Source organism: Uloborus diversus, unplaced genomic scaffold, assembly GCF_026930045.1.
Source record: "Uloborus diversus isolate 005 unplaced genomic scaffold, Udiv.v.3.1 scaffold_11, whole genome shotgun sequence".
NCBI classification, from domain to species: Eukaryota; Metazoa; Arthropoda; class Arachnida; order Araneae; family Uloboridae; genus Uloborus; species Uloborus diversus.
The window spans coordinates 4279014-4302262 of NW_026557765.1; the positions used below are offsets into that span (position 1 = coordinate 4279014).

Genomic DNA, 23249 nt, shown 5'->3' on the forward strand with positions numbered 1-23249 from the left:
GAGAACCACGTGGAGCCACTCTTTGGCTTGCCCAGAAATCCTTGAAAAAAGATCTGCGCTTCAGATTTGTTTGCTCCTTTATAAATGTTCAACTGCTTTAGTCTAGTAGATGTTTCTTGATTTATGTCCAACTGGTCTAGTCTACAAGTACAAGATACTGCTTGATCAATTTTCAACGTTTAGTCTACAAGATCTTCTTTGATCAGTGTTTATCCATTTTAGACATAAAATAATGCGTGATCAAGGTTCAACTATTTTAGCCTACAAGATGTTGCTTTGTAAAGGCTTGACTACTTTTTTCCAATGGTAGCGAACTTGACATATTCAGTGTCTCATTCGACTTCTAGCTTTCCAATTCCTTTCTATCAAAGAAGCTCCATAGAGCGATCTTCAGTAAAGAACAACTTAAAAATTCGTTGTAACATGGTCCCCGCAAAGGTAAAATGGACTATTAGGGTGAAACACTACCTCTGTGTTTGTCCATAAGAGAAGATTGCATCAATTCAGATTTGAACGAAAGATAAAAATAAAAATGTATTCATTTCAACAGATTTTTTTCTCCGATGAACTCATTTTGCAATTGAAAGTGTACTTTCTCCAAATGTCTTTTGTTCAAACTACTTATAGGTGATAATTTTTGACCTTACGACAGATTCTCAAATACTTCAAACCCGGGCTGTGGAGTCTGAGTCTGACTGGTTTTGTGATAAATGAGTCGGAAAAGTCGTAGTCGGTTGTCGAAGGGTTTAAATTCCAAGAGTCAGAGTCGAAATTAGGTCATTTTGTCTGCCAGTTTGCCAGGTCTACCGACTAAGAGTCAGAGTTGGATTGTCTTTGGAATCGAAGAGTCGGATTCGACAGCTCTAAAATTCCGAGAGCTGGAGCCGGAGTCGTTTATTGTCCCTCCGAGTCCGCAACCCTGCTTCAAACAAGACAAAGACCTCTTAGAACCAAAATGTCGGATATGTCGGACTTCCTCCTACAGAGCCTTTAGGTCTAAGCAGTGCGAAAATTGGAAAGCCTCTCTGCGTTATTGCTGGTACAATGCGAAGTGACAGGACCCGTTTTCTGCAGCGGGTTTTGTGGTTATCGCCGATATTTTATTTCGGTAGAAATTCGGTATAGTGGGCTTAGACGCTGTCGTTTGCAATTAAAGTGGTAGTTTTGTGACAATGCTGTGCACTGGACATCATGTCCGTCGCCTGTACCAAGTAATATTGCTTTATTGGGAGTCATAGAACCGTCAGACTCGACAGTTATAATCTCGCTAAATTAGATTTCTCTAGACAATGAGAGACGTTGCAGCAGTAGTTTCTCTTTGAGCTAGTGTTCCTCAAGGGGTGAAGCTATCCAATGCTATGGAAGTTGCTTCGGAAAACGAAGGCAGAGAAATAAAACTCAGTCTGTAGTCCCCGCAATGCCCTCTTAAGAAGGAAAGGCATAGCTCAAAAAGTTAACTTTCGGTTATGAGTATCTTTCTGAATATTTCTTTGCCACCTTGTAAGAATCACTTTGTTTTGAAACAAAATAATTGATACTGACACAATGTATTGTTATTTATCAACATCCTGAATATGGGATGCAAACACAGATAGATCCAAAAGATGTGGATAGATGAAAAATCTTTTGGATTCTTATCTTGAAGGACGTGGCAGTATTAATGGTTTGGTTGCATTTATACGATACAAAAGCAGTTTGTTTTTTTTTCGAGAAAAATTCTCAAATTGAAATTAATTGACGTTTTAAGTGGTCCTACTTTGGGAATCACTGGTAAGGCTTCACTAGAATAATTGCATTATTTTTTATCTCACCAGAACAAAATATTCTGAAGAAAACATTAATGAATTAATGTTCCTCTTGAAAAATATTGACGTAATTTCCCTGACCAGTAAATTGGGATTTCAATGTTGGGAAATTTTTCAGTGCAAGCAAACGGATGGGATGCATAAGGAGTTCTTGGGTTTTGATTATAAAGTGCAATTAAGACTAAGTAACAAAAGAACTCCGAACAAAATTAATAGACGAAACAAACCATTAAGCTCATCCATTCTATTTTTGTCAAAATGAAAGTTTCTTGCGAAAACAACTATGTAAGTCGAGGAGGTTTTTATAGAGAAATCCCAGAATAAATGAGACAATTCAACCAAAGAAAGAAACAAAACTTTAAAACATATTTCTTGCGTGTCGGTGTTCGCTAACTTTCCTGTCACGAGATACTTAATGGAAGGTTTCAAAAGTTATGGAGTACTTATTATTATCTTATATTTTCCGCCGGTAAGCTGTTTAGTATTTGTTACTGATCTTAGTCTGTATTCGATTTTCCTTAATAGATTTGAAGGATATGACTAAGTAATCTTTTGTATTGTCTATCCACTTTACTCAATATGTATTATTTCAAAATCGTAAAATAGTATTAGTTATTTATTGTTTCGCTGAGTTTTTCAACGAACATTTAATCATTAGTTAAAACTTTGATTAAATTGAACTTCTTACGCTAAATAGAACATAGTTTGTTTTTTTTTTAAATCAACCAACAGTTTTAGAGAGTTCAAAAAAATTATGTTATATAACCAGTTTTAAAACATTTGGGCAATAGAATGTACTTTCGTGAGATTGCACTGATCAAAATTAATGAAAATTGATTGGAATATTAGGTTATCTTTGTGCGTTTACAAAGATAACCTAATATTCCAAAGATTGGTTTTTAGAACCTCAAGCACATTCAATTGCTGTACAGAAGCAAAAATTATTAAAAATTAAATCGTTCTGTTATTTTCTCAAAGATTTTTAAGAAAGCTTTTTATTTTTGCTTAAACTTTTTTTTTTTTTTGTGGTTCTGGTCAACCCATGACAGCTAAACATTTTGGCGTGATTTTTGTTGTGTTGTTGAGCAGTACAGAAAACTCGTGTACTAATGGAATTTCTTTAATAATGATAAAGCTCAAAGTCTCTCTGTCTGGATATCGGGATCTCTGTCTGAATGTCTGGATCTCTGTGACGCGCACAGCGCCTAAACCGTTCGGTCGATTTTCATGAAATTTGACACAAAATTAGTTTGTAGCATGGGGTGTGCACCTCGAAGCGATTTTTCAAAAATTCAATTTTGTCCTTTTCTATTCTAATTTTAAGAACATTTTACCCAGAAAATTATCATACCGTGGAAGAGTAAATTACCAAATTATCATAACGTGGAACCGCAACATGGGCGAGCAAGTAGCCATAGAAAATTGGCGAGAAATTCATCATCCATTATTTGTAAATATACAGGCGAACCAAATGACCGTTTAATTTTCTACTACGAGCAAAGCCGTGCGGGTACCACTAGTGTTAAATAAACTAAAAGGATTTTCAAGGCAAGAAAAATATCTTTAAAAAACTCAAAGATACATAACATCATAAATAAGTTATGAATGGAAAAAAATAATCTGAAATCACATAACATCTGTGATGCTAATCGTAAAACATTCAACGTCTTGTTTCAGCAGAATCTTGCCGCTCTTATAAAACAGATATCACGTGATCAAGTTACCGAATAAAATAAATCATACGCGTGAGAGCACATTTGTGAGTGAGAGAGAGAGAGAGAGAGAGATTTCCGGAGTCTTGGGTCATTTTGGAACGTGGATAAGTTAGAATGACCTCATTTCAGTCCTGTGCACCCAGTTCTAAACTTTTTCTCGAAGTACTATTTAACTGTTGTTGCACAGTCGTCAACCTATTACACTGATTAGCTGCGGCAGACTTATTTCACCAAGTTCTGAAATAAAAAACAGTTTTAGTTCTTAAGTCGGGTTATCACGCCTCACCAAAGAAGAAACTTTTTTTTTTGTTAACGAAAACCAAAAGATAATATATCCTGCCTCTCTTTATGATGGTCCAAAAGATGTGGAAAATCAAGCATGACCTACAAAATACGAACTACATTTTTTATTGCAAAAAAAAAAAAACCATTGCTGCTTTGGATCATATTACTTGGACAGTCAGACAATTCGCATCACTCCATCAGGTTAAAGGCCCCACTTGAAGTAACATCAAATTTGTTATAATAAGCCAAAAAGTATTTAAAATTAACTGAGTTAATGCAGGTCAGAATAACAGAATCGAAATGAAAAATTAAAATCAATTTTACTGCAGTAAAATGAAAATGTGGGGGAGGGGGGGGGGAATGCAAAAAGTTTTAAACTGTGTTAAAAAAAGTCACTTTTATCTTCATTTTTCATTAAATCTGTAAGTGACTGTAGTACAGTGGTGCCCAACCTACGGCCCGCGAAGCTGAAACGTGTGGTTCGTTGTTTTGTTTAAATGCTGCTAATCGAAAAGCTCGAATAGTGACAATGCTACAAATTTGGAGTCTAATATTCAGAAATTGCCCGACTCGTGGGGTGATCGTTAGACCTTCTATGCCTGTGGACCCAGGTTCTGACCTGGGGTGGCCAGTCGGTGGATTTTCGAGATGCAGAAAATCATCAGCGCTCATGTCCTATGATAATGCGCCATGTAAAAGATCCCTTGGGTATTCGTTTGGCTTAGAATTCCCTCGGCAAAATTGAAATTTCGTGTGCAAATTTCGGATCAAAGAGAGCCCAGGTGCCGCCATCTCGTGGAAACTTTGCGTCCAAATTATCCGTGCCATTGACATCCGCGCCTTAATGGTGGCACATGAAAGACTGGATGCCGTATCAGGGATCGCACTAGATCGGGTAAATAGCCTAAAAACGCAGCTCCCATTAAAAGGAAAAAAAATATTCAGAAATTGGTTTCTGAAAACATGTATTTGATAAAACAAGAGTCAAGGATAAAACAAGAGTCTCTAGTAATGATAACAACTATTGGTTTGTAAATTTTCTTTCCTTTTCCACATTTTACCATCTTAGAACAAAGCAAAATATTTATTAAAAAAAATGTGCTCTTGCCCGCGAGATGCATTTTAACCTGTGTGGCGGCCCTCACGTAAGAAAAGGTTGAGCACCACTGCTATAGTGTATGAGTAAAAATTTTCATACACAAATACTCTTTCAAAAGTCGACACAGTCGCACTTTGCTTCTGAAATCGTGAAACACAGTTACTGGAGCGTTTTATCTGGCGGGGCGTGATACTCCAGCTTACTCTATAGAAGGAAATTCGTCGGAAAGCTTGATATCTGTTCTGCCGTGGGCAGGTAAACAGCGGTATCTGCAGAAATGAGTTTTCGCGATGTTTGAAGAAATGCGTGGTGGATTCAATACTAACAATTGGGAAATGTTGGAATTATGCGTTTTTTTCGCGCTTTTTTTTTCAGCGGAAACCAAATAAGCAAGCTTTTACAAAAAGCTATATACGTGCAATAGATGACAAAAATGCAAAAAAAATGAAAAGAAAAAAATTTTGCAGTTACTGCTCTTTACCTGCCCACGACAGTGTTCCAGTTACGAGGCGTTCTGAAACGCATTAGAATTGACACGTTAATGCCAAACTGCAATTTTACAAGCAATGCCTAACCGAATCAAAATTTTATTGAGAGAAATGTTTAGATTCTTTTTTTTTTCAATAGACACTTTCGTTATTCTTTATTTTAAGCCTATGCTGGTTTAACAGTACTTTTCTTTCTGATCTATTATTGATCTTTTTTTAAAGCTTTTACTTTCATTTTAATTAATTTATTTATTTCGCAACTCAGTTTGCAAGAACGTTTTTTAAAGCTGAAAAAAGTTGAGCTCTAGCTTTTGACATTTTAGTGAATACAGACAGATGGATACATTGTGCTTTTTTTTTTTTTTTTTTTTTTGCTAATGAAAAAGGAACAGCATTTAAAACAAAACTGCATTTAAGAGAGAATTTCAACTACCATTCATGTTATTGTTAATTGCACTAAAAGAATAAGTAAATGCCTTAAACAGCATTGACACTACTATTAAACAAAATCTCGGGTCAAAATTATGAATTAAGTATAATTTTGTTACTTTAATATGTTTTTAACAATGTACTGTGCGCGAATATTTTGAAATTGAAGAAAGAATTGTTGAAACCTCCGGGTTCATTTAAATTTATATCTGCTATTAATTATTGTTATTATACTTGTTATTAATAGTTGTTAAGAATAATTTAACATCTTTCGTTTCAGCCTTCCCTTGGTTTCGGCCGATCCGAGTCGTATATAAAGTTGGAACAGCTTGGTGAAGGATCCTACGCCACAGTGTACAAAGGATTCAGCGAGTAAGCTTCATATTTGTTTATATTTCTTGCATATATGTAACTTTAGGTTGCTCCCTTAAGTGCAAAACGAAATAAAAAATGAGTACAAGCACTCAAGAAGTTAAGGTATCCATCACCATTTTTTACTGCAAAAAAAAAGTTTTTTTTTTTTGCTTATTCATTTATTTTTTATTTTATTTTATTTTTATAATGAGTCTTTATGTAGTATGATTTAACTTTTAAAATGCAGTGGTGCTCCCTTATAGAGAAGTGGAAAAGACCAAAAAAAAAAATTCACTATAGCAGTAATTTCTATAAAAAAAATAATACAGTCAAACTCGCTTATAACGAGCCCTGATTTAACGAGAACTCTGATTCAACAAGGAAATCAAATAGATTTGGGTGGTACAATGTTAAGTTTTTGGGAACATAACACGCTTTTAACGAGCAAACCCGAGCGAGTAATATTTTTGCATTTCATAAAATTTCTGCTGATTTTTCACCTCAGAAAATATTATCCTATTTTTGGAAAAAAATCATAAACATTTTGAATTCCGCCGAAAGTTATAAATAAGACATAAATCCTGAGAACAGCAGCCCTCGACATATTCAATGGCTTCTAAAATGCGGAAAAACTTCAAACTATTTTGAAGCGATACGGACGAAAATGACGATGTTACTTGGGTTACACGTTCCTCGAAAGCAACAAAAAAAAAGACCATAAGAAATTTCAAAGCAATTAACCAACTTTTTTGGTACTGTACATAAATATAAAAATGATTATGATTTTTTCATGAACCCGGTTTATACGAGAACTCGTTTATAACGAGCGAATATCGTGGTCCCTTCGCTCTCGTTATAAGTGGGTTCGACTGTACATATTGAAACGTAAAGGGGAATTGGAGTTATTACGCTATAGCCATAAATTTACTATAAACCTCTTCAAACGGGCGCTACTGCATTGCTATTCATCAATGTTCTTTTCTGTCTCATTTAGTATGAACGTGAATACAAAATCTGAAAATGTAAACTGAAGTAGATACAAAGGCAGAAAAATCACGTGATGATGATTAACTTCTCTGAAAAGCATTCCGTTTTTCTTCGTCCCGCACCCCCCACCACCTCCGAACTATACTTGAAACTGAGTTATTATTGAAAGGGTTAGGAAATAACAATTGTTCTTAAGAAAAGCTTCGTTTTACTGAGATACGAAAGTGCAATGAATATCGTTTAACAAAATCATTAGGACCTAAAAGTAGTATCGTTATTGAGAGTTTATCCTTAATCGTTGTATTGATAATGCTGCAGCCGGAGCTGTGGAGTCGGAAGGAAATTGACAGACTCCGACTCCTGAAATTTTGGAACCTTCGACTTTGACCTGGCAGAGTTAAGGACTCGAAAGGAAATTGACTGACTCCATCTCCAACTTTTGGAATTTTAAAGCTTTCAATTCCCGAATCATTTACCTCAAAATCAGCTCGACTAGAACTCCATGACTCCGACTCCGCAATCCTGGCAGAGTTAAGGACTCGAATTGAAATTAACAGACTCCGTCTCCAACATTTGAAATTTTAAAGCTTTCGATTTCCGACCACTTTAACCCAATATCAGTCCGACTCCAACTTTGACTCCGCACTCCTGTCCGAGTTAAGGATTCGAAGGGAAATTGACCGACTCCTTCTCCACTTTTGGAATTTTAAAGTTCAGACTCCCAACTCATTTTCCCCAAAATCAGTCAAACTCCAACTTTCTGACTCCGACTCAACTCCACGACTCCGACTCTACGACTCTGACTTTTACTCTGCAATTCTAGCAGAAGTAAGGACTCGAAGGGAAATCTACCGACTCCGTCTCCAACTTTTGAAATTTTAAAGCTTTCCATTCCTGACTCATTTACCCCAAAATCAGTTCGACTCCAACCCCGCTGGCGTGGCTGCAGCAAGGTTTTACTCTACAGAAATTCGTTCAGTAGGTCACGATTTTTCATTCTCAATCGCACTAAGGATGGTCGGTGGCTATTTCGAAAACCACAGTCCGGCTTCTTCGTCCACACGTGACACCAAACGTGACACTTTTCTCAAAACGAGAGTCGCCTCCAAAGGGGGAAAAAATCAATTTCCGACAAAACATCTCCGGACAAAAGCCGAGAAGAATCAAAGACATCCCACACACAGCTCCACAATTTGACGGAAAATCAAGAAACACTCGAAAGTTTTTTTCTAAGGAGAGACACGGGGAAAAGTGCGAATTTTTTCTTTCCCCTTTCACGTAAGGTATGGGGAGTGTGCTCGGGGTTCATCCGGTCCAGCAATGACCGAAATGAAAAGAAAAAATAAAGAAAGGAACTGGCCGACTCAGGAAACGCTGCATGCATAATCAATTCTTCTGGCGGAGATCTTTGCTTACGCCTTGTTGGTCAGTAGCCATATTATTTTTCATCCGAGGGGTCGCATAGAAGATTCGGAATGAAAGATGGAGTAGCCATGGGAAAATGTAAAAAGAAGCACATTGCGTCCGTCTGCATTTGAATACATCATTTATTAAGAACTTTTCATTTCAGCAAAGTAGATTTGTTTCGATTTCAGTAAAGAGTGAAATACAATCTAACAGCGAAAGTTTCAAGTAATTTGTCTGCGGTTTTTTAATGAACAGAAGAATTAAATATACCCAATTATGTTTAAAAAAACTTGTGCTTTAGCAAGTTTATCAATGCATTTTTTGTCGTAAAATTTTTCTGCATTATTTAGTAGGAAAAAAAATTTTCAAAAAGTGTTCTCTCTGCCGTGGGCAGGTAAAGGGCAGAAACTGAAATATTTTTCATTTTTTCAATATTTTTTGCATTTTTTCATCTATTGTACGTTAGCTTTATTGTACAAGCTAGCTTCTTTGATTTCCGATGAATAAAAGCTTGAAAAAAACATCTAATTTCAACTTTTCGCTATTGCTAGTATTGAACTTAAAACGCGTTTTTTCGAGTATCTCGAAAACTCATTTCTGCGAATACTGCCATTTACCTGCTCACGGTAGTATTATGTTCTAGGAAGGTTAAAAACTCCTAAACGCTCATAAGAATTTGTAAAAATAAGCATTAAAATCTTGCGTCTCTTAAAATGTTTAGAAACTAAGAAATGAAAAATAAAAACAATATACTGACACAAAAATTATTTTAAAAAATGTAAGAAACTAAATATTTTAGACTTAGAACTGTTTTTACCAATTCCAAAAAAAGTAAATGAAAAAATACAAAACAATATCATATTTTAAACATAGTCTCTATTTTTTTCATTTGTTTAGTTAAATAAATAGAAGAGTCAATGAAAAAAATTAACTTAAGAAGTGTAAAGAGTGAAAAACTTAATACATATAACCTAAAGAACTTTTAAATACTTTAAAGACCAAACTTAATTTTTTGCATTTGGTTAGATATCGCATTAGGTTAAAAGGTTGTGTGCACTAGAAAAATTTAAGGAACACAAATCGATTTTTTCTGACTTACAGTGAATCGCTAAATTGATCTAAAAAAAATCAAATGTATAACGGGATGAGAAAGCACAACTTGCAATAATACAATGTCAATAAAGAACGCAAGTATCGTCAGGAAATAGGATGGCAAGTTTGGTTAGTATGTTGCAAAATGTAACAGCATTACTCTCCTTTAACCACAAGGAATCATATATGATTCTCGCAGATATTGGAAACAGTGATTAAAATCTATTGTGCTTCCAAAAACTGTAATGTAATCTTTCTGGACTAGTACGTTGCTTTACGTGCGTTAAAGCAGCTAGCGCCAAATAAGATCTAACAGAATTTGAATCAATTTTGCACAGAGGAAGAAGGAAATTTAAGAAGAGGTGTCCGATATTTTCCAACAATAAAAGTATTACTTCTGACAACCTAGAAAATCTAGAAACAGGTTGCAAAAACTAAATGTAATGATATAAAACATCATTGCAAAGTTTCCTGAAACATTTTTAATTATTTATTCTGAGAAATCAAAAGGTCGGAGATGGAAACCCCATAACCACAAGTTCTGCTTTTAAAGATTCAAATTCTTTAGCATGAATTGCTTCTGCTAAGTAAAGTCGAAAACTTTATTTGAAAGGAGCATAATTTTATAAAAAAAATTCTCCTAATATAAAATATTTCTCCCAAGTAATAAGTCCGGGAGAAATTATGTTCACGTTTTCTCAATATAAAATCGCTTCAAAGCTTTCTGAACCACAATCAAGTTAAATGCTATAGGGGGAGTTTTTAATAGCATGGAAAAAACATTTTATGCATCAGCTGAGAACCTAAAACATTTACTTAAAAGATTATGAGTTGTTACAGGAGTTAAGAAAATACTACTCATTTTTACGGCATTTATATTTTAACTACCTTCTTTTAAAGAACCTGAAGGCGAATCACGGACCATCACATTTTTACCATGCGAATCTTTGTAGTAAGTCCTTCTGAATTTTATTAAATTTTAATCGCAGAAACACGATGAGTTTTCAACTAATAGGATTTTTTCCCGTGGTAAAAAAAAATATTCAACACCAGCGGAAAACTTGACCAATTTTTTCGAAAGTACGGAACACTGTTAAAAAATTTCCGGAAAATTTACGGTAATTGTTACTGGCATCCATGTTGCCAGTAACTATTACCATAAAATCAAATGTTACTGTAAAATTTTACAGTTTCCTCGGTAGGCCACAGCAACCAATTGGAGCTGGGATCGCTTATTTTTCCGGTATAAATTACCGTAAAAATCAGCAATGCGTTAAGTCCGCCATTTTACAGGAACAATTACCAGAAAATCTCTCTGAATTTTTAACAGTGTAGTATCTCTATTGAGAAACATATCTAATGAATGCACATATTTCCTACCATTAATCCCTCTCAACCTCCATGTATTTACCACCTATAGAGAATCATTTTATTCAAAGGAGTTCATAGATAAAACTACACAAGAACTTTACACAGTTAAGAAATATTAAATGTAATGAAATTCAATATTCCGTTTTTATGTGAAAATGAACTGGTGGAAGGTGTTGTTGTCCGTCATGGAATCATGAAAAAAAAAACGTTCTAAAATGCTTGCCAAGAACAACTCGTATCAGTGCTTTTCCTTTGTAGGCACTCATTTTGGGTCAGCGGCTCAGCGCTGGGAGGTATTGTATGGCCCTAGACAAATTTTCTTAGCAAAACTTAAAAATTCTAAGCAAACTTAAATTTACATTTAAAAAAAATACGTTACTTCAAATAAATGTCAGTCACAAAATTTTGTCCATGCTACATTTTTGAGAAAATTTTTATTCAAAGAAAATATTAACTTTCAATAATTTAGCATAAATAAAACATTTAAAATACTTTAGATATTATCAACAAATAAAGCGAAGTTAGTAAACTACATAATGAAAACAGTAACACGTATACGGCCAAGGAAATGACCCCCGTATTTTAAGGTCAAAATGTCCAGCTTCTTTGGTATCCCATATCGCAGCATAAATTTTAGAGTTCAAATAAATTTTTCGAAAAACCGAAAATTTAATAAAAAATCTCTTAATAATCTCACAATGTAAAATATTATACAAAAGTTTCACAAACTACTGAAATACTAAAAGATTCTGAATCATGGAGAATCCAGATGGCCGTTCGTTTTAACCTTTTTAGAAATTCAATCCTTCAACTTGAGCCGACCCCTCGAAATCTTTATTTGAAGGGATTATAAGCCACATTCACTTCCTGTGAAATGTCTGGCAGTTTTCCATCACAGCTGCGAACTTTGAATTTAAGGGAAATTCCGCTCTCCCCTTTGGCTAGAGGCCGGGGGGGGGGGGAATAATACGCTCCCTGATTCTCTGTCAGATTCTGAAGTGTACGAATTTGGAAAGCATACATGATGCAGAATCCATGAAGCTATTTATTTTCCAGAAAGAGAAAAGAAAATTTAAATCCTCATTCAAGTAAGTCTTTTCCACGTCATGTAAAAAAGCAGTTGTGTCCAAAATGTCTTAATAAAAAATAAACAATACCAATTTGAGTACCATACTAGGAATATTCCATATTTTTTGAAAAGAGATGGGAGTTACTTGTCAGCCGTTCATTAAGAGTTAAGGTCTAGCTCAAATGTTTCTGGAAAACATGAGTTATGGTGCTTTCTTTTTTCGGGCACGCCCCTCTGCACCATTCTCTAATTCATTCCTATCACTAACAGTGCACCAATAGCACAGAATAGGATGGCTGACTCATTTGGGTATAAGCAGAATTCTCCAAAAGAGTCATTTCCAGAAACGAATTGATTAAGAGATCAAGAAACCACAACTTAAAATTATCAGCACTAGTCAAAGAACATTGGTAGCAAAAATTGAACTAGAACAGCAAATGAAAGTCAACTTACAGGAGTTCTTGTAAATTTATGTCAAGTTAGAAAGGTTTTCATCCATTGAAATGGGCATTGGGCAAACAATTGGAAGAATATATGTCGACAGCCGTGTCATCAGAGTGTCGAGTAACCGGAGTACCACCATGTGTGTGTGTGTGTGTATAATATATATACATATATATATATATATATATATATATATATATATATATATATATATATATATATATATATATATATATATATCGTTACTTAAAAAGATGAATGGGCGTATCTCTACAATAAATAGCGAAAAAGTTACAGTCCCTCACACTGGTGGCGGTTCTCAAGCGATACAGTAAACTGGAAATCTTTAAATCGGTTTTCTGCAAAATTCTTAAAAGTGGGGATACGCCCATTCGACTTTTTAGCGACGATATGATATATATATATATATATATATATATATATATATATACTTTTTTTGATATATTGTGTAGAACACACATTTCTCCTAATAAGAGAGGAGAAAAACTCATCTTTTGAGACCATTGCGGCGGAACGATGTGCAGAGGTCACCCCAATTCCCTGGTGGACAGGGCAAGCATCTCCGCGTCCATCATGGCATTTTCCCTTTACGGCATCTGCCATCTATTTACGAGTGAGGAGATGGCGGGAACAGCTTGGTCGTGGTGTCGTTAGAACTCAAAAGAGGAGTCGTAAAGGCGCGAAACGTGAGCGAATGTTCATCGCAGCGTTTCCCTTGCAAACGATTGTGAAACACACGCTTACGCAGACTGCCAGCACGCCATTTGTGACCACGAAAATAGATTTCCATCTGAAGGAAGAACGTTTTGTTTTGTTTAGAGGCTTAAAATCTGCTTATGCATCATACAGCTTAACGCGAAGCTTACAGAAGCACAAGAGCGTCCATATGCAAAATTTTAAGGGGGGGGGGGCCTTGAGCTCAGATATTTTCCCCGTGGTTTAACGGGATCTTTTCCCTATAGAAACCGATTTCAGTGCAGATTAGAGTTATTAAAATTTGACAATTTTAATTACTTAATCATTAATTGCTGGAGAAGAAATGTTTTACTTTTTTGCAAAGAAAAAAATACCAAAAGCAAGAAAATTCTGATTTCAAGAATTTTTGGGCCCCCCTGCCCCCTTCCATATGGGCACCCTTGCAGAAGCAAAATAAACACAATAAGCATGCAAAACATTAAAGTGCCATACCACGGAAAACGGTCCTTTTGACCTGCACGTGACACTTCAGACATTTCATTCAAAACAATTATTTAAAAGGGTAATGAACGAAGTTTTGATGTATAAGAAATCACAAACGTATGTGTGACTTCTTAAGCAAAAAAGTTCGTCACTACCTTTTAAAAGTACTTCTTTTTTATGAAATATGGGAACCGTCACGTACTGGACAAAACGACCGTTTTCCGTGGAATGGCCATACATATTTTTTTTCAACTGTTTAAATTCTTATTTCTCAACAAATGAGATATGTTTAATTTACACTGGAACCTTTTCAAAATCTACAATTTGTATCCTTATTATTATATTAATGGAGGAAAAATATTAAGTAATGCATTCAGGAAACTACAAGAGGTTGACTTTGGATGTCCCGCACGTGAAGCAGGCAAATAAATTAAATATAAAGTAACAATTTTATTTAATAAAACTAATACTGGGTCAGGAGTATCTTTTGTACCAAATGTAAAGATTAAAAAATGTGCTTATTCCAATTTGATCAAAATGTTAAAATCTATTACAAAATGTTGGTGAAATTATCGAGTCGGATTGTCCCGCAAGAAACGGTGGAATTGCCCTAAAAAACGCAAAAAGTAAGTAACGAAACACAAAAGCAAAACAAAATATTAAAAGCTTTCACAGATTTTTTTTTCTTTTTCAAATATCAAGACTTTGTACCCTATGCGAGATTTCAAAGAACAAGAAGCCAACAAAAACACAAACTAATTAAGATTTACCTAAAAACAGCTCTGATACTATGGTTCAATTCCAGCAATTAGTTCTCTCTCTCTCTCTCTCTCTCTTTGTGTATATATATATATATATATATATATATATATATATATATATATATATATATATATATATATATATATATATATATATATATATTTATATTTATATTTATACATCCTGTTCAAATTTTTCATCGTTAAAAAACTTTTTTTTACTCCACTCAAGTTCAAATACATTTTTTTAAACTTTGATGCTAATACAGTTCTATCAAACACTAACTCATTAATTAAATTTAGTTAATAATTTATATATGGCAGAATAAAAAGCGAATAAATAGTAGCAAACAAAAACAATAGTCAAACCCCATTTATAGAGAAGAAAATATAAAACAACAAGGAAATTTGTTTTCTATTTTGACACTTAATATTGTGAATCTGACGTACTGTCAGCCCCGCTTAATCGGGTAACGGATAAACGAATACCCCGCTTATACGAATAAAACCTCCTGGAACCGGATATTTCCCCAAACGCATTTTTTAAGTTCCTCGCCTAACAGAATAAATTCCCCGGATAATCGAATAATATTGATCAGCTTTTGCAAATATTTTTGCTGAGAAAAATTTAGTTAGAAAGAGTTATTATCTTCAGGAATTGTGAATACTAACATATTTCTTATTATATGGGTATATAAATACGTAGTTTGCACATAAAAGCAAATATTTCACTTTTCTCGTGTCATATTTTTTAAACTTCTCAAAAGACAACAATTTCTATTAAAAAGTTATAAATGTAAATTGTTATGAATAGTTTCGGTTTGATTACATGACAAAACTTTATAATACGGAGCAACTACGACGGGACCAAGCCCGATATTTTTAATTTCCGATTATTACTAATAATATTTTTTGTGTGTAAATCAGATGCGATTAGTTGGAGAAAATATAACGATTGAAATACCACGAACTACGCACGCTAAATCAAACTGTCTAGTTCATAAAAAAATTCAAAACGAAATATTTTTGATACAGTGTTTGAAGATTCTACTTTCTTTATTACTAATAATAAAGCTGAAAGTCGCTCTGTCCGGATCTCTGTCTGTCAGGATCTCTGTGACGCGCATAGCGCCTAGACCGTTCTGCCGATTTTTATGAAATTTGGCACAAAGTTAGTTTGTAGCATGGGGGTGTGCACCTCGAAGCGATTTTTCGAAAAATTCGATGTGGTTCTTTTTCTATTCCAATTTTAAGAACAAAGTTATCATAAGATGGACGAATAAACTACGAAATTATCATAACGTGGAACCGTAACATGGGCACAAGCCAATTGGCGAGGTACGAAATTATCATAACGTGGAACCGCAACATAGGTACAAGCCAATTGGCGAGAAAATTCACCATACAGTATTTGTAAATATACAGACGAACCAAAAGACCTTTTAACTTTTCTATTACGGGCAAAGCCGTGCGAGTACCACTAGTGGTTAATAAATTTATAGCAGTTTTATCAATTGTTACTTTAAAAATAATGATAATGAAAAATATTCATGCGTGCATTTGCCTGTTATTTCGCATAGCAATGTTTTCTTGACGAATAATATCTAATTTTTTATTCTCAAATTTGACCCAAATTAGTGTCAGGCCTAACTTAGAGAGAGAAATATTTAGCGATGTTCAGCTTTCTCTGGTCATTTTCTCATCAACGTTTTTGCCTCCAAATTATTTCGTTAGCTTAACTCGTGAAATAATTCTACCGGAAGAGATCAGTAGCAATCTCTGTAAAACTTGCTTTCTTACACGGACACCATAATAGCAGAAAAGCTATGCAACTGGCTGAAGAGAAAATTGAAATGGTTTGAGTGAATGCGATGATGAATGCATTTCAAAAAAGTGATAATTATAGTATTGTAATAAAATAGCAATATAAGGATTTAAAAAAAGATAAAACTAATAACATAGTAATAAATAACAATAGTGAAAAAAATATATAATAATAATAAATATTAATACAATAAAAATAACAAAAATGATATATATATATATATATATATATATATATTGATAATAATAACACAAACAAAAATAATAATAGTGCTGATAATATTAACAATAATTAGAAGAAGAATGTTATCGTCAAAATACCGAAGTGAACATAATATAAAATATAAATACCTAAAATAAACATGACGCATTATTAACAGGAAAAAAAAGTTTCCATGATTTTCTAAGGTTATTTCTAGGTTGTTTTTTACACAGACACTTCATATCAAATTCTCCAGAAATTTAAAAATAAATTGCTAGCTTTGTAGAAAATTTGCACTTTTTAATAATTTCTGAGAAACCTTTAAACTAATTAAGCTAAGGTGTAACAAAAGCGAACGTCGTAAGATGGAAAAAAATGTGTGAAAAATTTATTTATTATGCCATGACTAATTACGGTATTCTTAATTAATTAAGTAAAAACGATCTTTTCATGCCTCAGGCAGCCTTTTCTTTTGCGCATAATCAGCTAATCATAATTTAAAAAATATCACTTTTTACCATTTTCGTCATTAAATATACAAAGCCCTGAGGTTCAAAAACGACAGAGATAAGATTTAAATTGCAAATATATCGCTTAAAAGTTTTTCTAATGACAGCTAAAGACTCATTTTAAAGTAGATTTTTTTTCCGTTTTCACTACATCTGAATATCCAGATTCTTAAAAAAAAAAATTATTTCTTTATTGTCTTATATTAGTAAAAGGAAATATTATGTTTGATGATAAAATATTTTTAAAAAAATATTCTAAAAACTATTTTTATAAGCTTGACTCGCAATAAAGTATGCAATAAAATAAGTACATGATTTCTTGAAAACAATACTCAAAAATTGGCAAGTAGTCGTAATATTATTATATGTTAATTTTATTTAGGTTAATTTTTAAGTAGCCAATAAACTTTAAATTCAAATTTTGATGGAAGAAATATGCGGTCTACAGTTTTGTGTGAGCAGCTTTTGCTATACCGTTTTTTTTTTCTCTCTCAATTTTTAATTTAAATTTTATTGGCTGCCTTAGAACTAACCGAAAAAAAAGATATTAAGATTAACTACAATTTACGAGTATTGTAATCAAGAAATCATATACTTACTAGCTACGTCGCTCGGCTTTGCACGGTCTACCTCTAAAATAAAAGTTATGTCAAGTGACGCGTGTTCAACAACTAGGCTTGAACAAAAAAAAATCAGTAAAATTTTGTGGTAGATTGTGGAAAAAAACCAAAAAGGAAACATTTGAAATCCCCCGATTACAGGCCCCAAAACAAAATACAGAATTTTATTTGTTCAAATACCAGAAAACACAATGGCAACAGATCGTTCTTCTCAATGATTTTCTTCACCGCAACAGATTTTAATAAAAGCGTTGTTACGGAAAGTTGAGTTGAAGCACTGAATAATAATTTGAATGGAGGAAAGCCTTCGAAAAATAGGGACTTTGTGTCGAAATCTAAGTGTCGTAATTAATAGTTTTTAATTGATATCTCCGCTAATTATTATCGGAGGATTATGTTAAATAGCCAGACATGAAGACGGGAAGATTACGAATCCATCGATACCTGGTTTGATGGTCAGTTCACTGTCGTTCGGGAGAAGTAACTCGGACATAGATACATAGATGACTACATAGATACATAGGTACAAACATAGATACATACGCTCAGTTTTTAATTATATAAGATTTTATTTCATACTTTTTAGTGCGAACCAAGCATAGAGAAGTGGTCTAAAAATATAAAAACATATTTTAACGCTAAAGTTTTTTCTCTGTTAAATTTATTTGAGGTGAAACTTTTTGCAAAACAGTTAGAGAATGGCACATGTTGTTGTTTCGAAATAGATACCTCGACCACTTCGAATTCAAACTTTCCTGTGGTTCAAAATGGCGGATGAAGAACTCTGCAGGGAAGTCAACCATCTACATTTTGCGTAGCGGGTGTACGTAACGATCCGACTTTTCGTCCGGATAATGAATGCAGACGATCCAGTCGTTTGCCGAAATGGAACGCTCCCTTGACAGCTAGGTCTGGGAAATTCATATTTATTTACTCCCAGTTTACTACGTGTGATAAATCATGGCGAAGAAAAGTTTGCAACTTTAACGAATGTCAAGGACGAAAACGAAAGCGACAGGTAGTTGTGCTCAGTGAGAAATGCACCAATGTTATCTGGAGGTGTTGCAAAAAAATTGTTTCTTTTTTATTCCTTTGTAGAATGGAAACCGGAACTGTTTGCCGCATTAATAAGTTTGAAATATGAGAGAATTTTCGGGTTTAACATCCCATTCAATTCTGAGATATATGATCTTTCAGATAAGTTTAGAGTTATAGTGAAAAGAAAATACTGAATATATGCTGTAACTTTTTCGGTGACGATTTTGTTTCTATTTTTCACATTTTTCTTGAAAATTCTTTATTGATTATCTTTTGATTATGACTCTGCAAAACAACTTTTCAGCACTCTTAGTTGACTGAACTATCATAACCAACATTCTGCAAAAACTTGTTCTGAAATTATAAATGCGAATACTTTTTGATGAATATTTGCACGTTTAGTTTTTCATGACACAGCATGAAATGGCTTTTAGTGTCCACTGCAAGTCAAAAAAAAAGTCGATAAATCAGAAATAGCGATAAAATTAAATCAAAATTACTTTATTTTACTTTGGATCTACATTTTGCGCCGATAACGACGTAAATGAAATTACTAGAGGGAGACAAAACTTTTTCATTGCTCCAAAAATGTGAATTTTCGCTACGTACTATTAACGCGCACACTTGTGCACGAAGTGCGGAAGATGACCAATAAAAAAACCGGTAATTAGGGTTGCTTATCGCAGAATGTCATTGAGTTCTGATACAGTGAATGTGTAGTGGCCTTATGAAAAATAAGCAGCAAAACTAAGTTAGAGAACTTTTGCTTTGTGAGTTCAAGCTAGGCCATAATGAAGCCGAAGCTAAGCGAAACAAATGCTGTGCTAGAGGTGAAGGCTACATCCCTGTAACAAGATGGTTATTTATAGCATTTATCTTAATCATTATTATTATAGTTACTATTATCATCATAATAATCATAATAAAATATTATCGTCGAGGTATCGAAAAACTGAGTGAAAATTGACCTAAGACATTAGAACATGATGGCTTGGTAGCTCAGGGATTAGTTTCCAACAAAAAAAGTGCGGGAGCCTTACAGTCTTACGAACTTCTTTCCATCCACAAATAACCTTAATTCCGTCAAATCTGTAAAAGTTTATAACACATAATTACAGACACGCTTTTGAGCAGAGCTGTCCTGAGCTTCCACGCAAATTAAACCCAGCTGGTACTTCAAAAGTCGAGTTTCTAAAGTTAACAAAACATTGCTAAAAAAATTGGAATTGACTATGACTCACCTTAATAGTTTCCATAAAGAACTAGTTTAAGGTTAACAATCGCGTTCTTCCTGTCAACTGACTTCTAGAATGTCACTATCATCAAAAACCAATTAAAAAAAACATGCATTTCTTGAATGAAAATCCCGAGTTCTAGCATGTAACAGTTAAGTTTGTTATGACATTTCATAGAAACATCGTCAGTGGAAATGAGAAATGCAAAATTAATGTTTTCGATTCAAGCATAAATCGATTGATCTGAAAACCACTTGATTCAAATACCTTTTAGTTTTTAGACCTGAAGGCAGAAACAAAAGTCGTTCATTAAGATCGTTACAAATAAAAATGTTTTCGAAGTTCTATTCAGTAGCAGGTGGAAAAACCGATTGCGTGACATTGCAGTGCTTTTAATACTCTACAACGAAACATTTCAAAGGTACAATTTGTTTCATGAGCAGTACAATAATAATGCAAAATGCCTCTAAAATATAATATCAAAAAGTATGAAACTAAAACTCTTTACGAGTTGTGTTAATTATGTTCAATGTAAGGTGATAAAGTGGTAATCAGGGACGCATCAAAAGAGGTTTAGGGGTAAAAAAAACCGGCAAAAGCTTTTGTCGAACGTCTTTACATCCAAAACTAACGCCACATCTTTTGCATCAAAAAGGGGGTATCTTTTTGCTGTTTGTTGTGATCCTAATATCGTGCTCTTACGATAAAAATACACGAAGTCGGTGCTTATATGATATTAAGTTAGGATTTACTTTACACTTTTGTATCAGTTACGTGTCTTGGTTTTTGAAGATTAGAAAACTCTAAACGAAGTTATGTAAAGTAAACCAGCAAACAGGGTCTAAATGTAGTAAATACTACATTGAGATATATTCTACAATCTTTACTAATAATAAAGCTGAAAGTCTGTGTCTCCGGATGTCTGGATCTATGTATGTATGTTACGCCCATAGCATCTAGTCCGTTCGGCCGATTTTCATGAAATTTGGCACAGAATTCGTTCGTAGCATAGGGGTGAGCACCTCGAAGAGATTTTTTGAAAATTCCATTTTGTTCTTTTTCTATTCCACTTTTAAGAACATTTTACAGAGCAAATTATCATACCGTGGACGAGTAAATTACCAAAATTATCATAACGTGGAAGCGTAACATGGGAGAGCAAATTAACACAGCAAATTGGCGAGAAATTCATCATCCATTATTTGTAAATATACAGGCGAACCAAATGGCCTTTTCATTTTTCTACTACGGGAAAAGCCGTGCGGGTACCACTAGTGAAGAAATAAACTTGTAAATACAAAACTGCAATTTTTTTTATACGATTGAACTTGATTACAAATACCGTTGGTAGCTATGGATAAAATTCGGCTGTGGTAAACTATAGAAGAGTTGAGAACGATGTAAATAGTCAGACGAAGCTCCCCCCCCCCGTAAAAAAAAAGAGATCGCTAGATATAAAGGGACTCGTATGAAAGATGCAAATGAGGGTGGTAAGAAGTAACAGCACAGAGATAAGACAAAACCTTTTTTTTCTTCGAAGATATTCTTTTATGACGATGGATTTTTGTTCAAGCATTCATGGAACAAAATACAATCGAGCTCGCTTATTAGGATATCACGTGAAAGAATATCCCGTTTAATGTAATAAACTTTCGATGTATGATACCGCGATAATTTGTCATTTTTATCCCGGATAATGGAATATCATGCTTATTAAAATACTTTTTCTTTCCCAATTGGCCATTTCATTAAGCGGGTTTGACTTGAATCGAATTGTAGGGCAAAACATTTGTGCTTACGTAGTTGTAGTTGACAATTTCTAAAATAAGTTATTTGTATATAAGAAGAATGTCGTGTAAACTTGATCTATAGAGTTTATAGACAAAATTTCGTTACAGGTCCGTAAACGTACTTAAAATGAATCTATACTGATTTATAGAATTGATTATTATTCCACATTTTTCCTATTATTCATAATGTATTCATTTTCTCAAACAAATCTAGAATTTTTCAAAAAGAAGTTTTTTCTACTTCAGAATGTAGAACGATTTATGTAAAGACTTTGGAAATGTCCCTTCCCTCTTCCCATTTTTTTTTCTTTCTCCACCTTTTTTCATCTCCACATCTACAGCTGTCTTTCAGCCAATCTAACCAATCCAATCGTCCACTCAATCACTGCAACCGGTTGACATTTATTTCTTCTTTTCAGGTTGAATAATAAAGTGGTAGCTCTGAAGGAAATCCGACTTCAGCCAGAAGAGGGCGCTCCCTTCACTGCCATCCGAGAAGGTAATCGATGGATTTCTCTTTTCCACCCCTATCTCCTCTGGGGGAGGGGTGCACCTATAGAAAGTTTCCCGAAGTGAAGGGATTGCGTCGACAGGTCATTTAGAATCTCCGGATGACGGTTTAGCTGCTGCGCCAGAAAGAAAAATGATATCATACGATTTCTGTTTTAATCAATCATGCCACTTTTTTCCACCTGCAGTAGCCACTAACGTTTTGCACACAAAAATCTTCAGATAATGACGTGATACCTAATTCAACCGCATTACCCCAATACGTCATCTAGCATATGAATTTGGTTTTCCTAAAACACGAATTTAAATGCGAATTTTTTGTTTCTTCCTTTTCACTTCGGGAAATTCAAAAAATAAATATACAGTGAAACCTGTGTAAGTTGACCACTAGCGGAGCACTACTTTAGTGGTCAATTTAAACAGGTGGTCAACTTACAGAGGTTGATTTATATGATAAGGGCTATTTCCGTGCCTGAAAAAAGTGGTCAACTTAGACAGGTGGTCAACTTACAAGGGTGGTCAACTTCACAAGTTTTACTGTATTTCTGCACTTCATTAAATACACAAATCAAATTCTTACTTTCTATAAAAGAAGATTTTTAATGGCATAATTATGTAAACTGTATAAAGTATGTTCTCCGCCAACATAGGGCTACAAAAACTCACATTCACAACTCCATCATAATGACTAAACTGTTCCGTATCATTTCTTTGCTGTTGTCATTACAAAAAAAAAAAAAAGAATGGAAAACGTAAACGATGAATAAAAACAGATGTTAATAAGAATTTTATGCATTTCAGACGATAGTAAGTATCAAAATTAAGAGCAAAACACAGAAAACGATAAATTTACAATCAGCCGTAGCCAAGGGCGCTCATATGGGGGGCAAGTGGGGGTTCAAGCCCCCCCCCCTTTGAAATTAGAACTTCCTTTCTTTTAGTAATTTGCAAAAATGTAAAAATATTTCTTCTCCAGTAATTAATGAATAAGTTATTAAAAATGTCAAAGTTTAAT

At 34.0% G+C, this 23249-nt stretch overlaps 1 protein-coding gene across 1 annotated transcript in view; it reads left to right on the plus strand.

The window, feature by feature from the left end:
• The window catches only part of LOC129232162 (cyclin-dependent kinase 14-like), a 162774-nt gene that overhangs the window by 106852 nt on the left and 32673 nt on the right, over nucleotides 1–23249 (plus strand). Inside the window, exons 6-7 of the mRNA XM_054866403.1 lie at nucleotides 6102–6193; nucleotides 22144–22223. Of these exons, the coding sequence (XP_054722378.1) occupies nucleotides 6102–6193; nucleotides 22144–22223 (172 nt within the window). The remainder of the gene's footprint in view (nucleotides 1–6101; nucleotides 6194–22143; nucleotides 22224–23249) is intronic.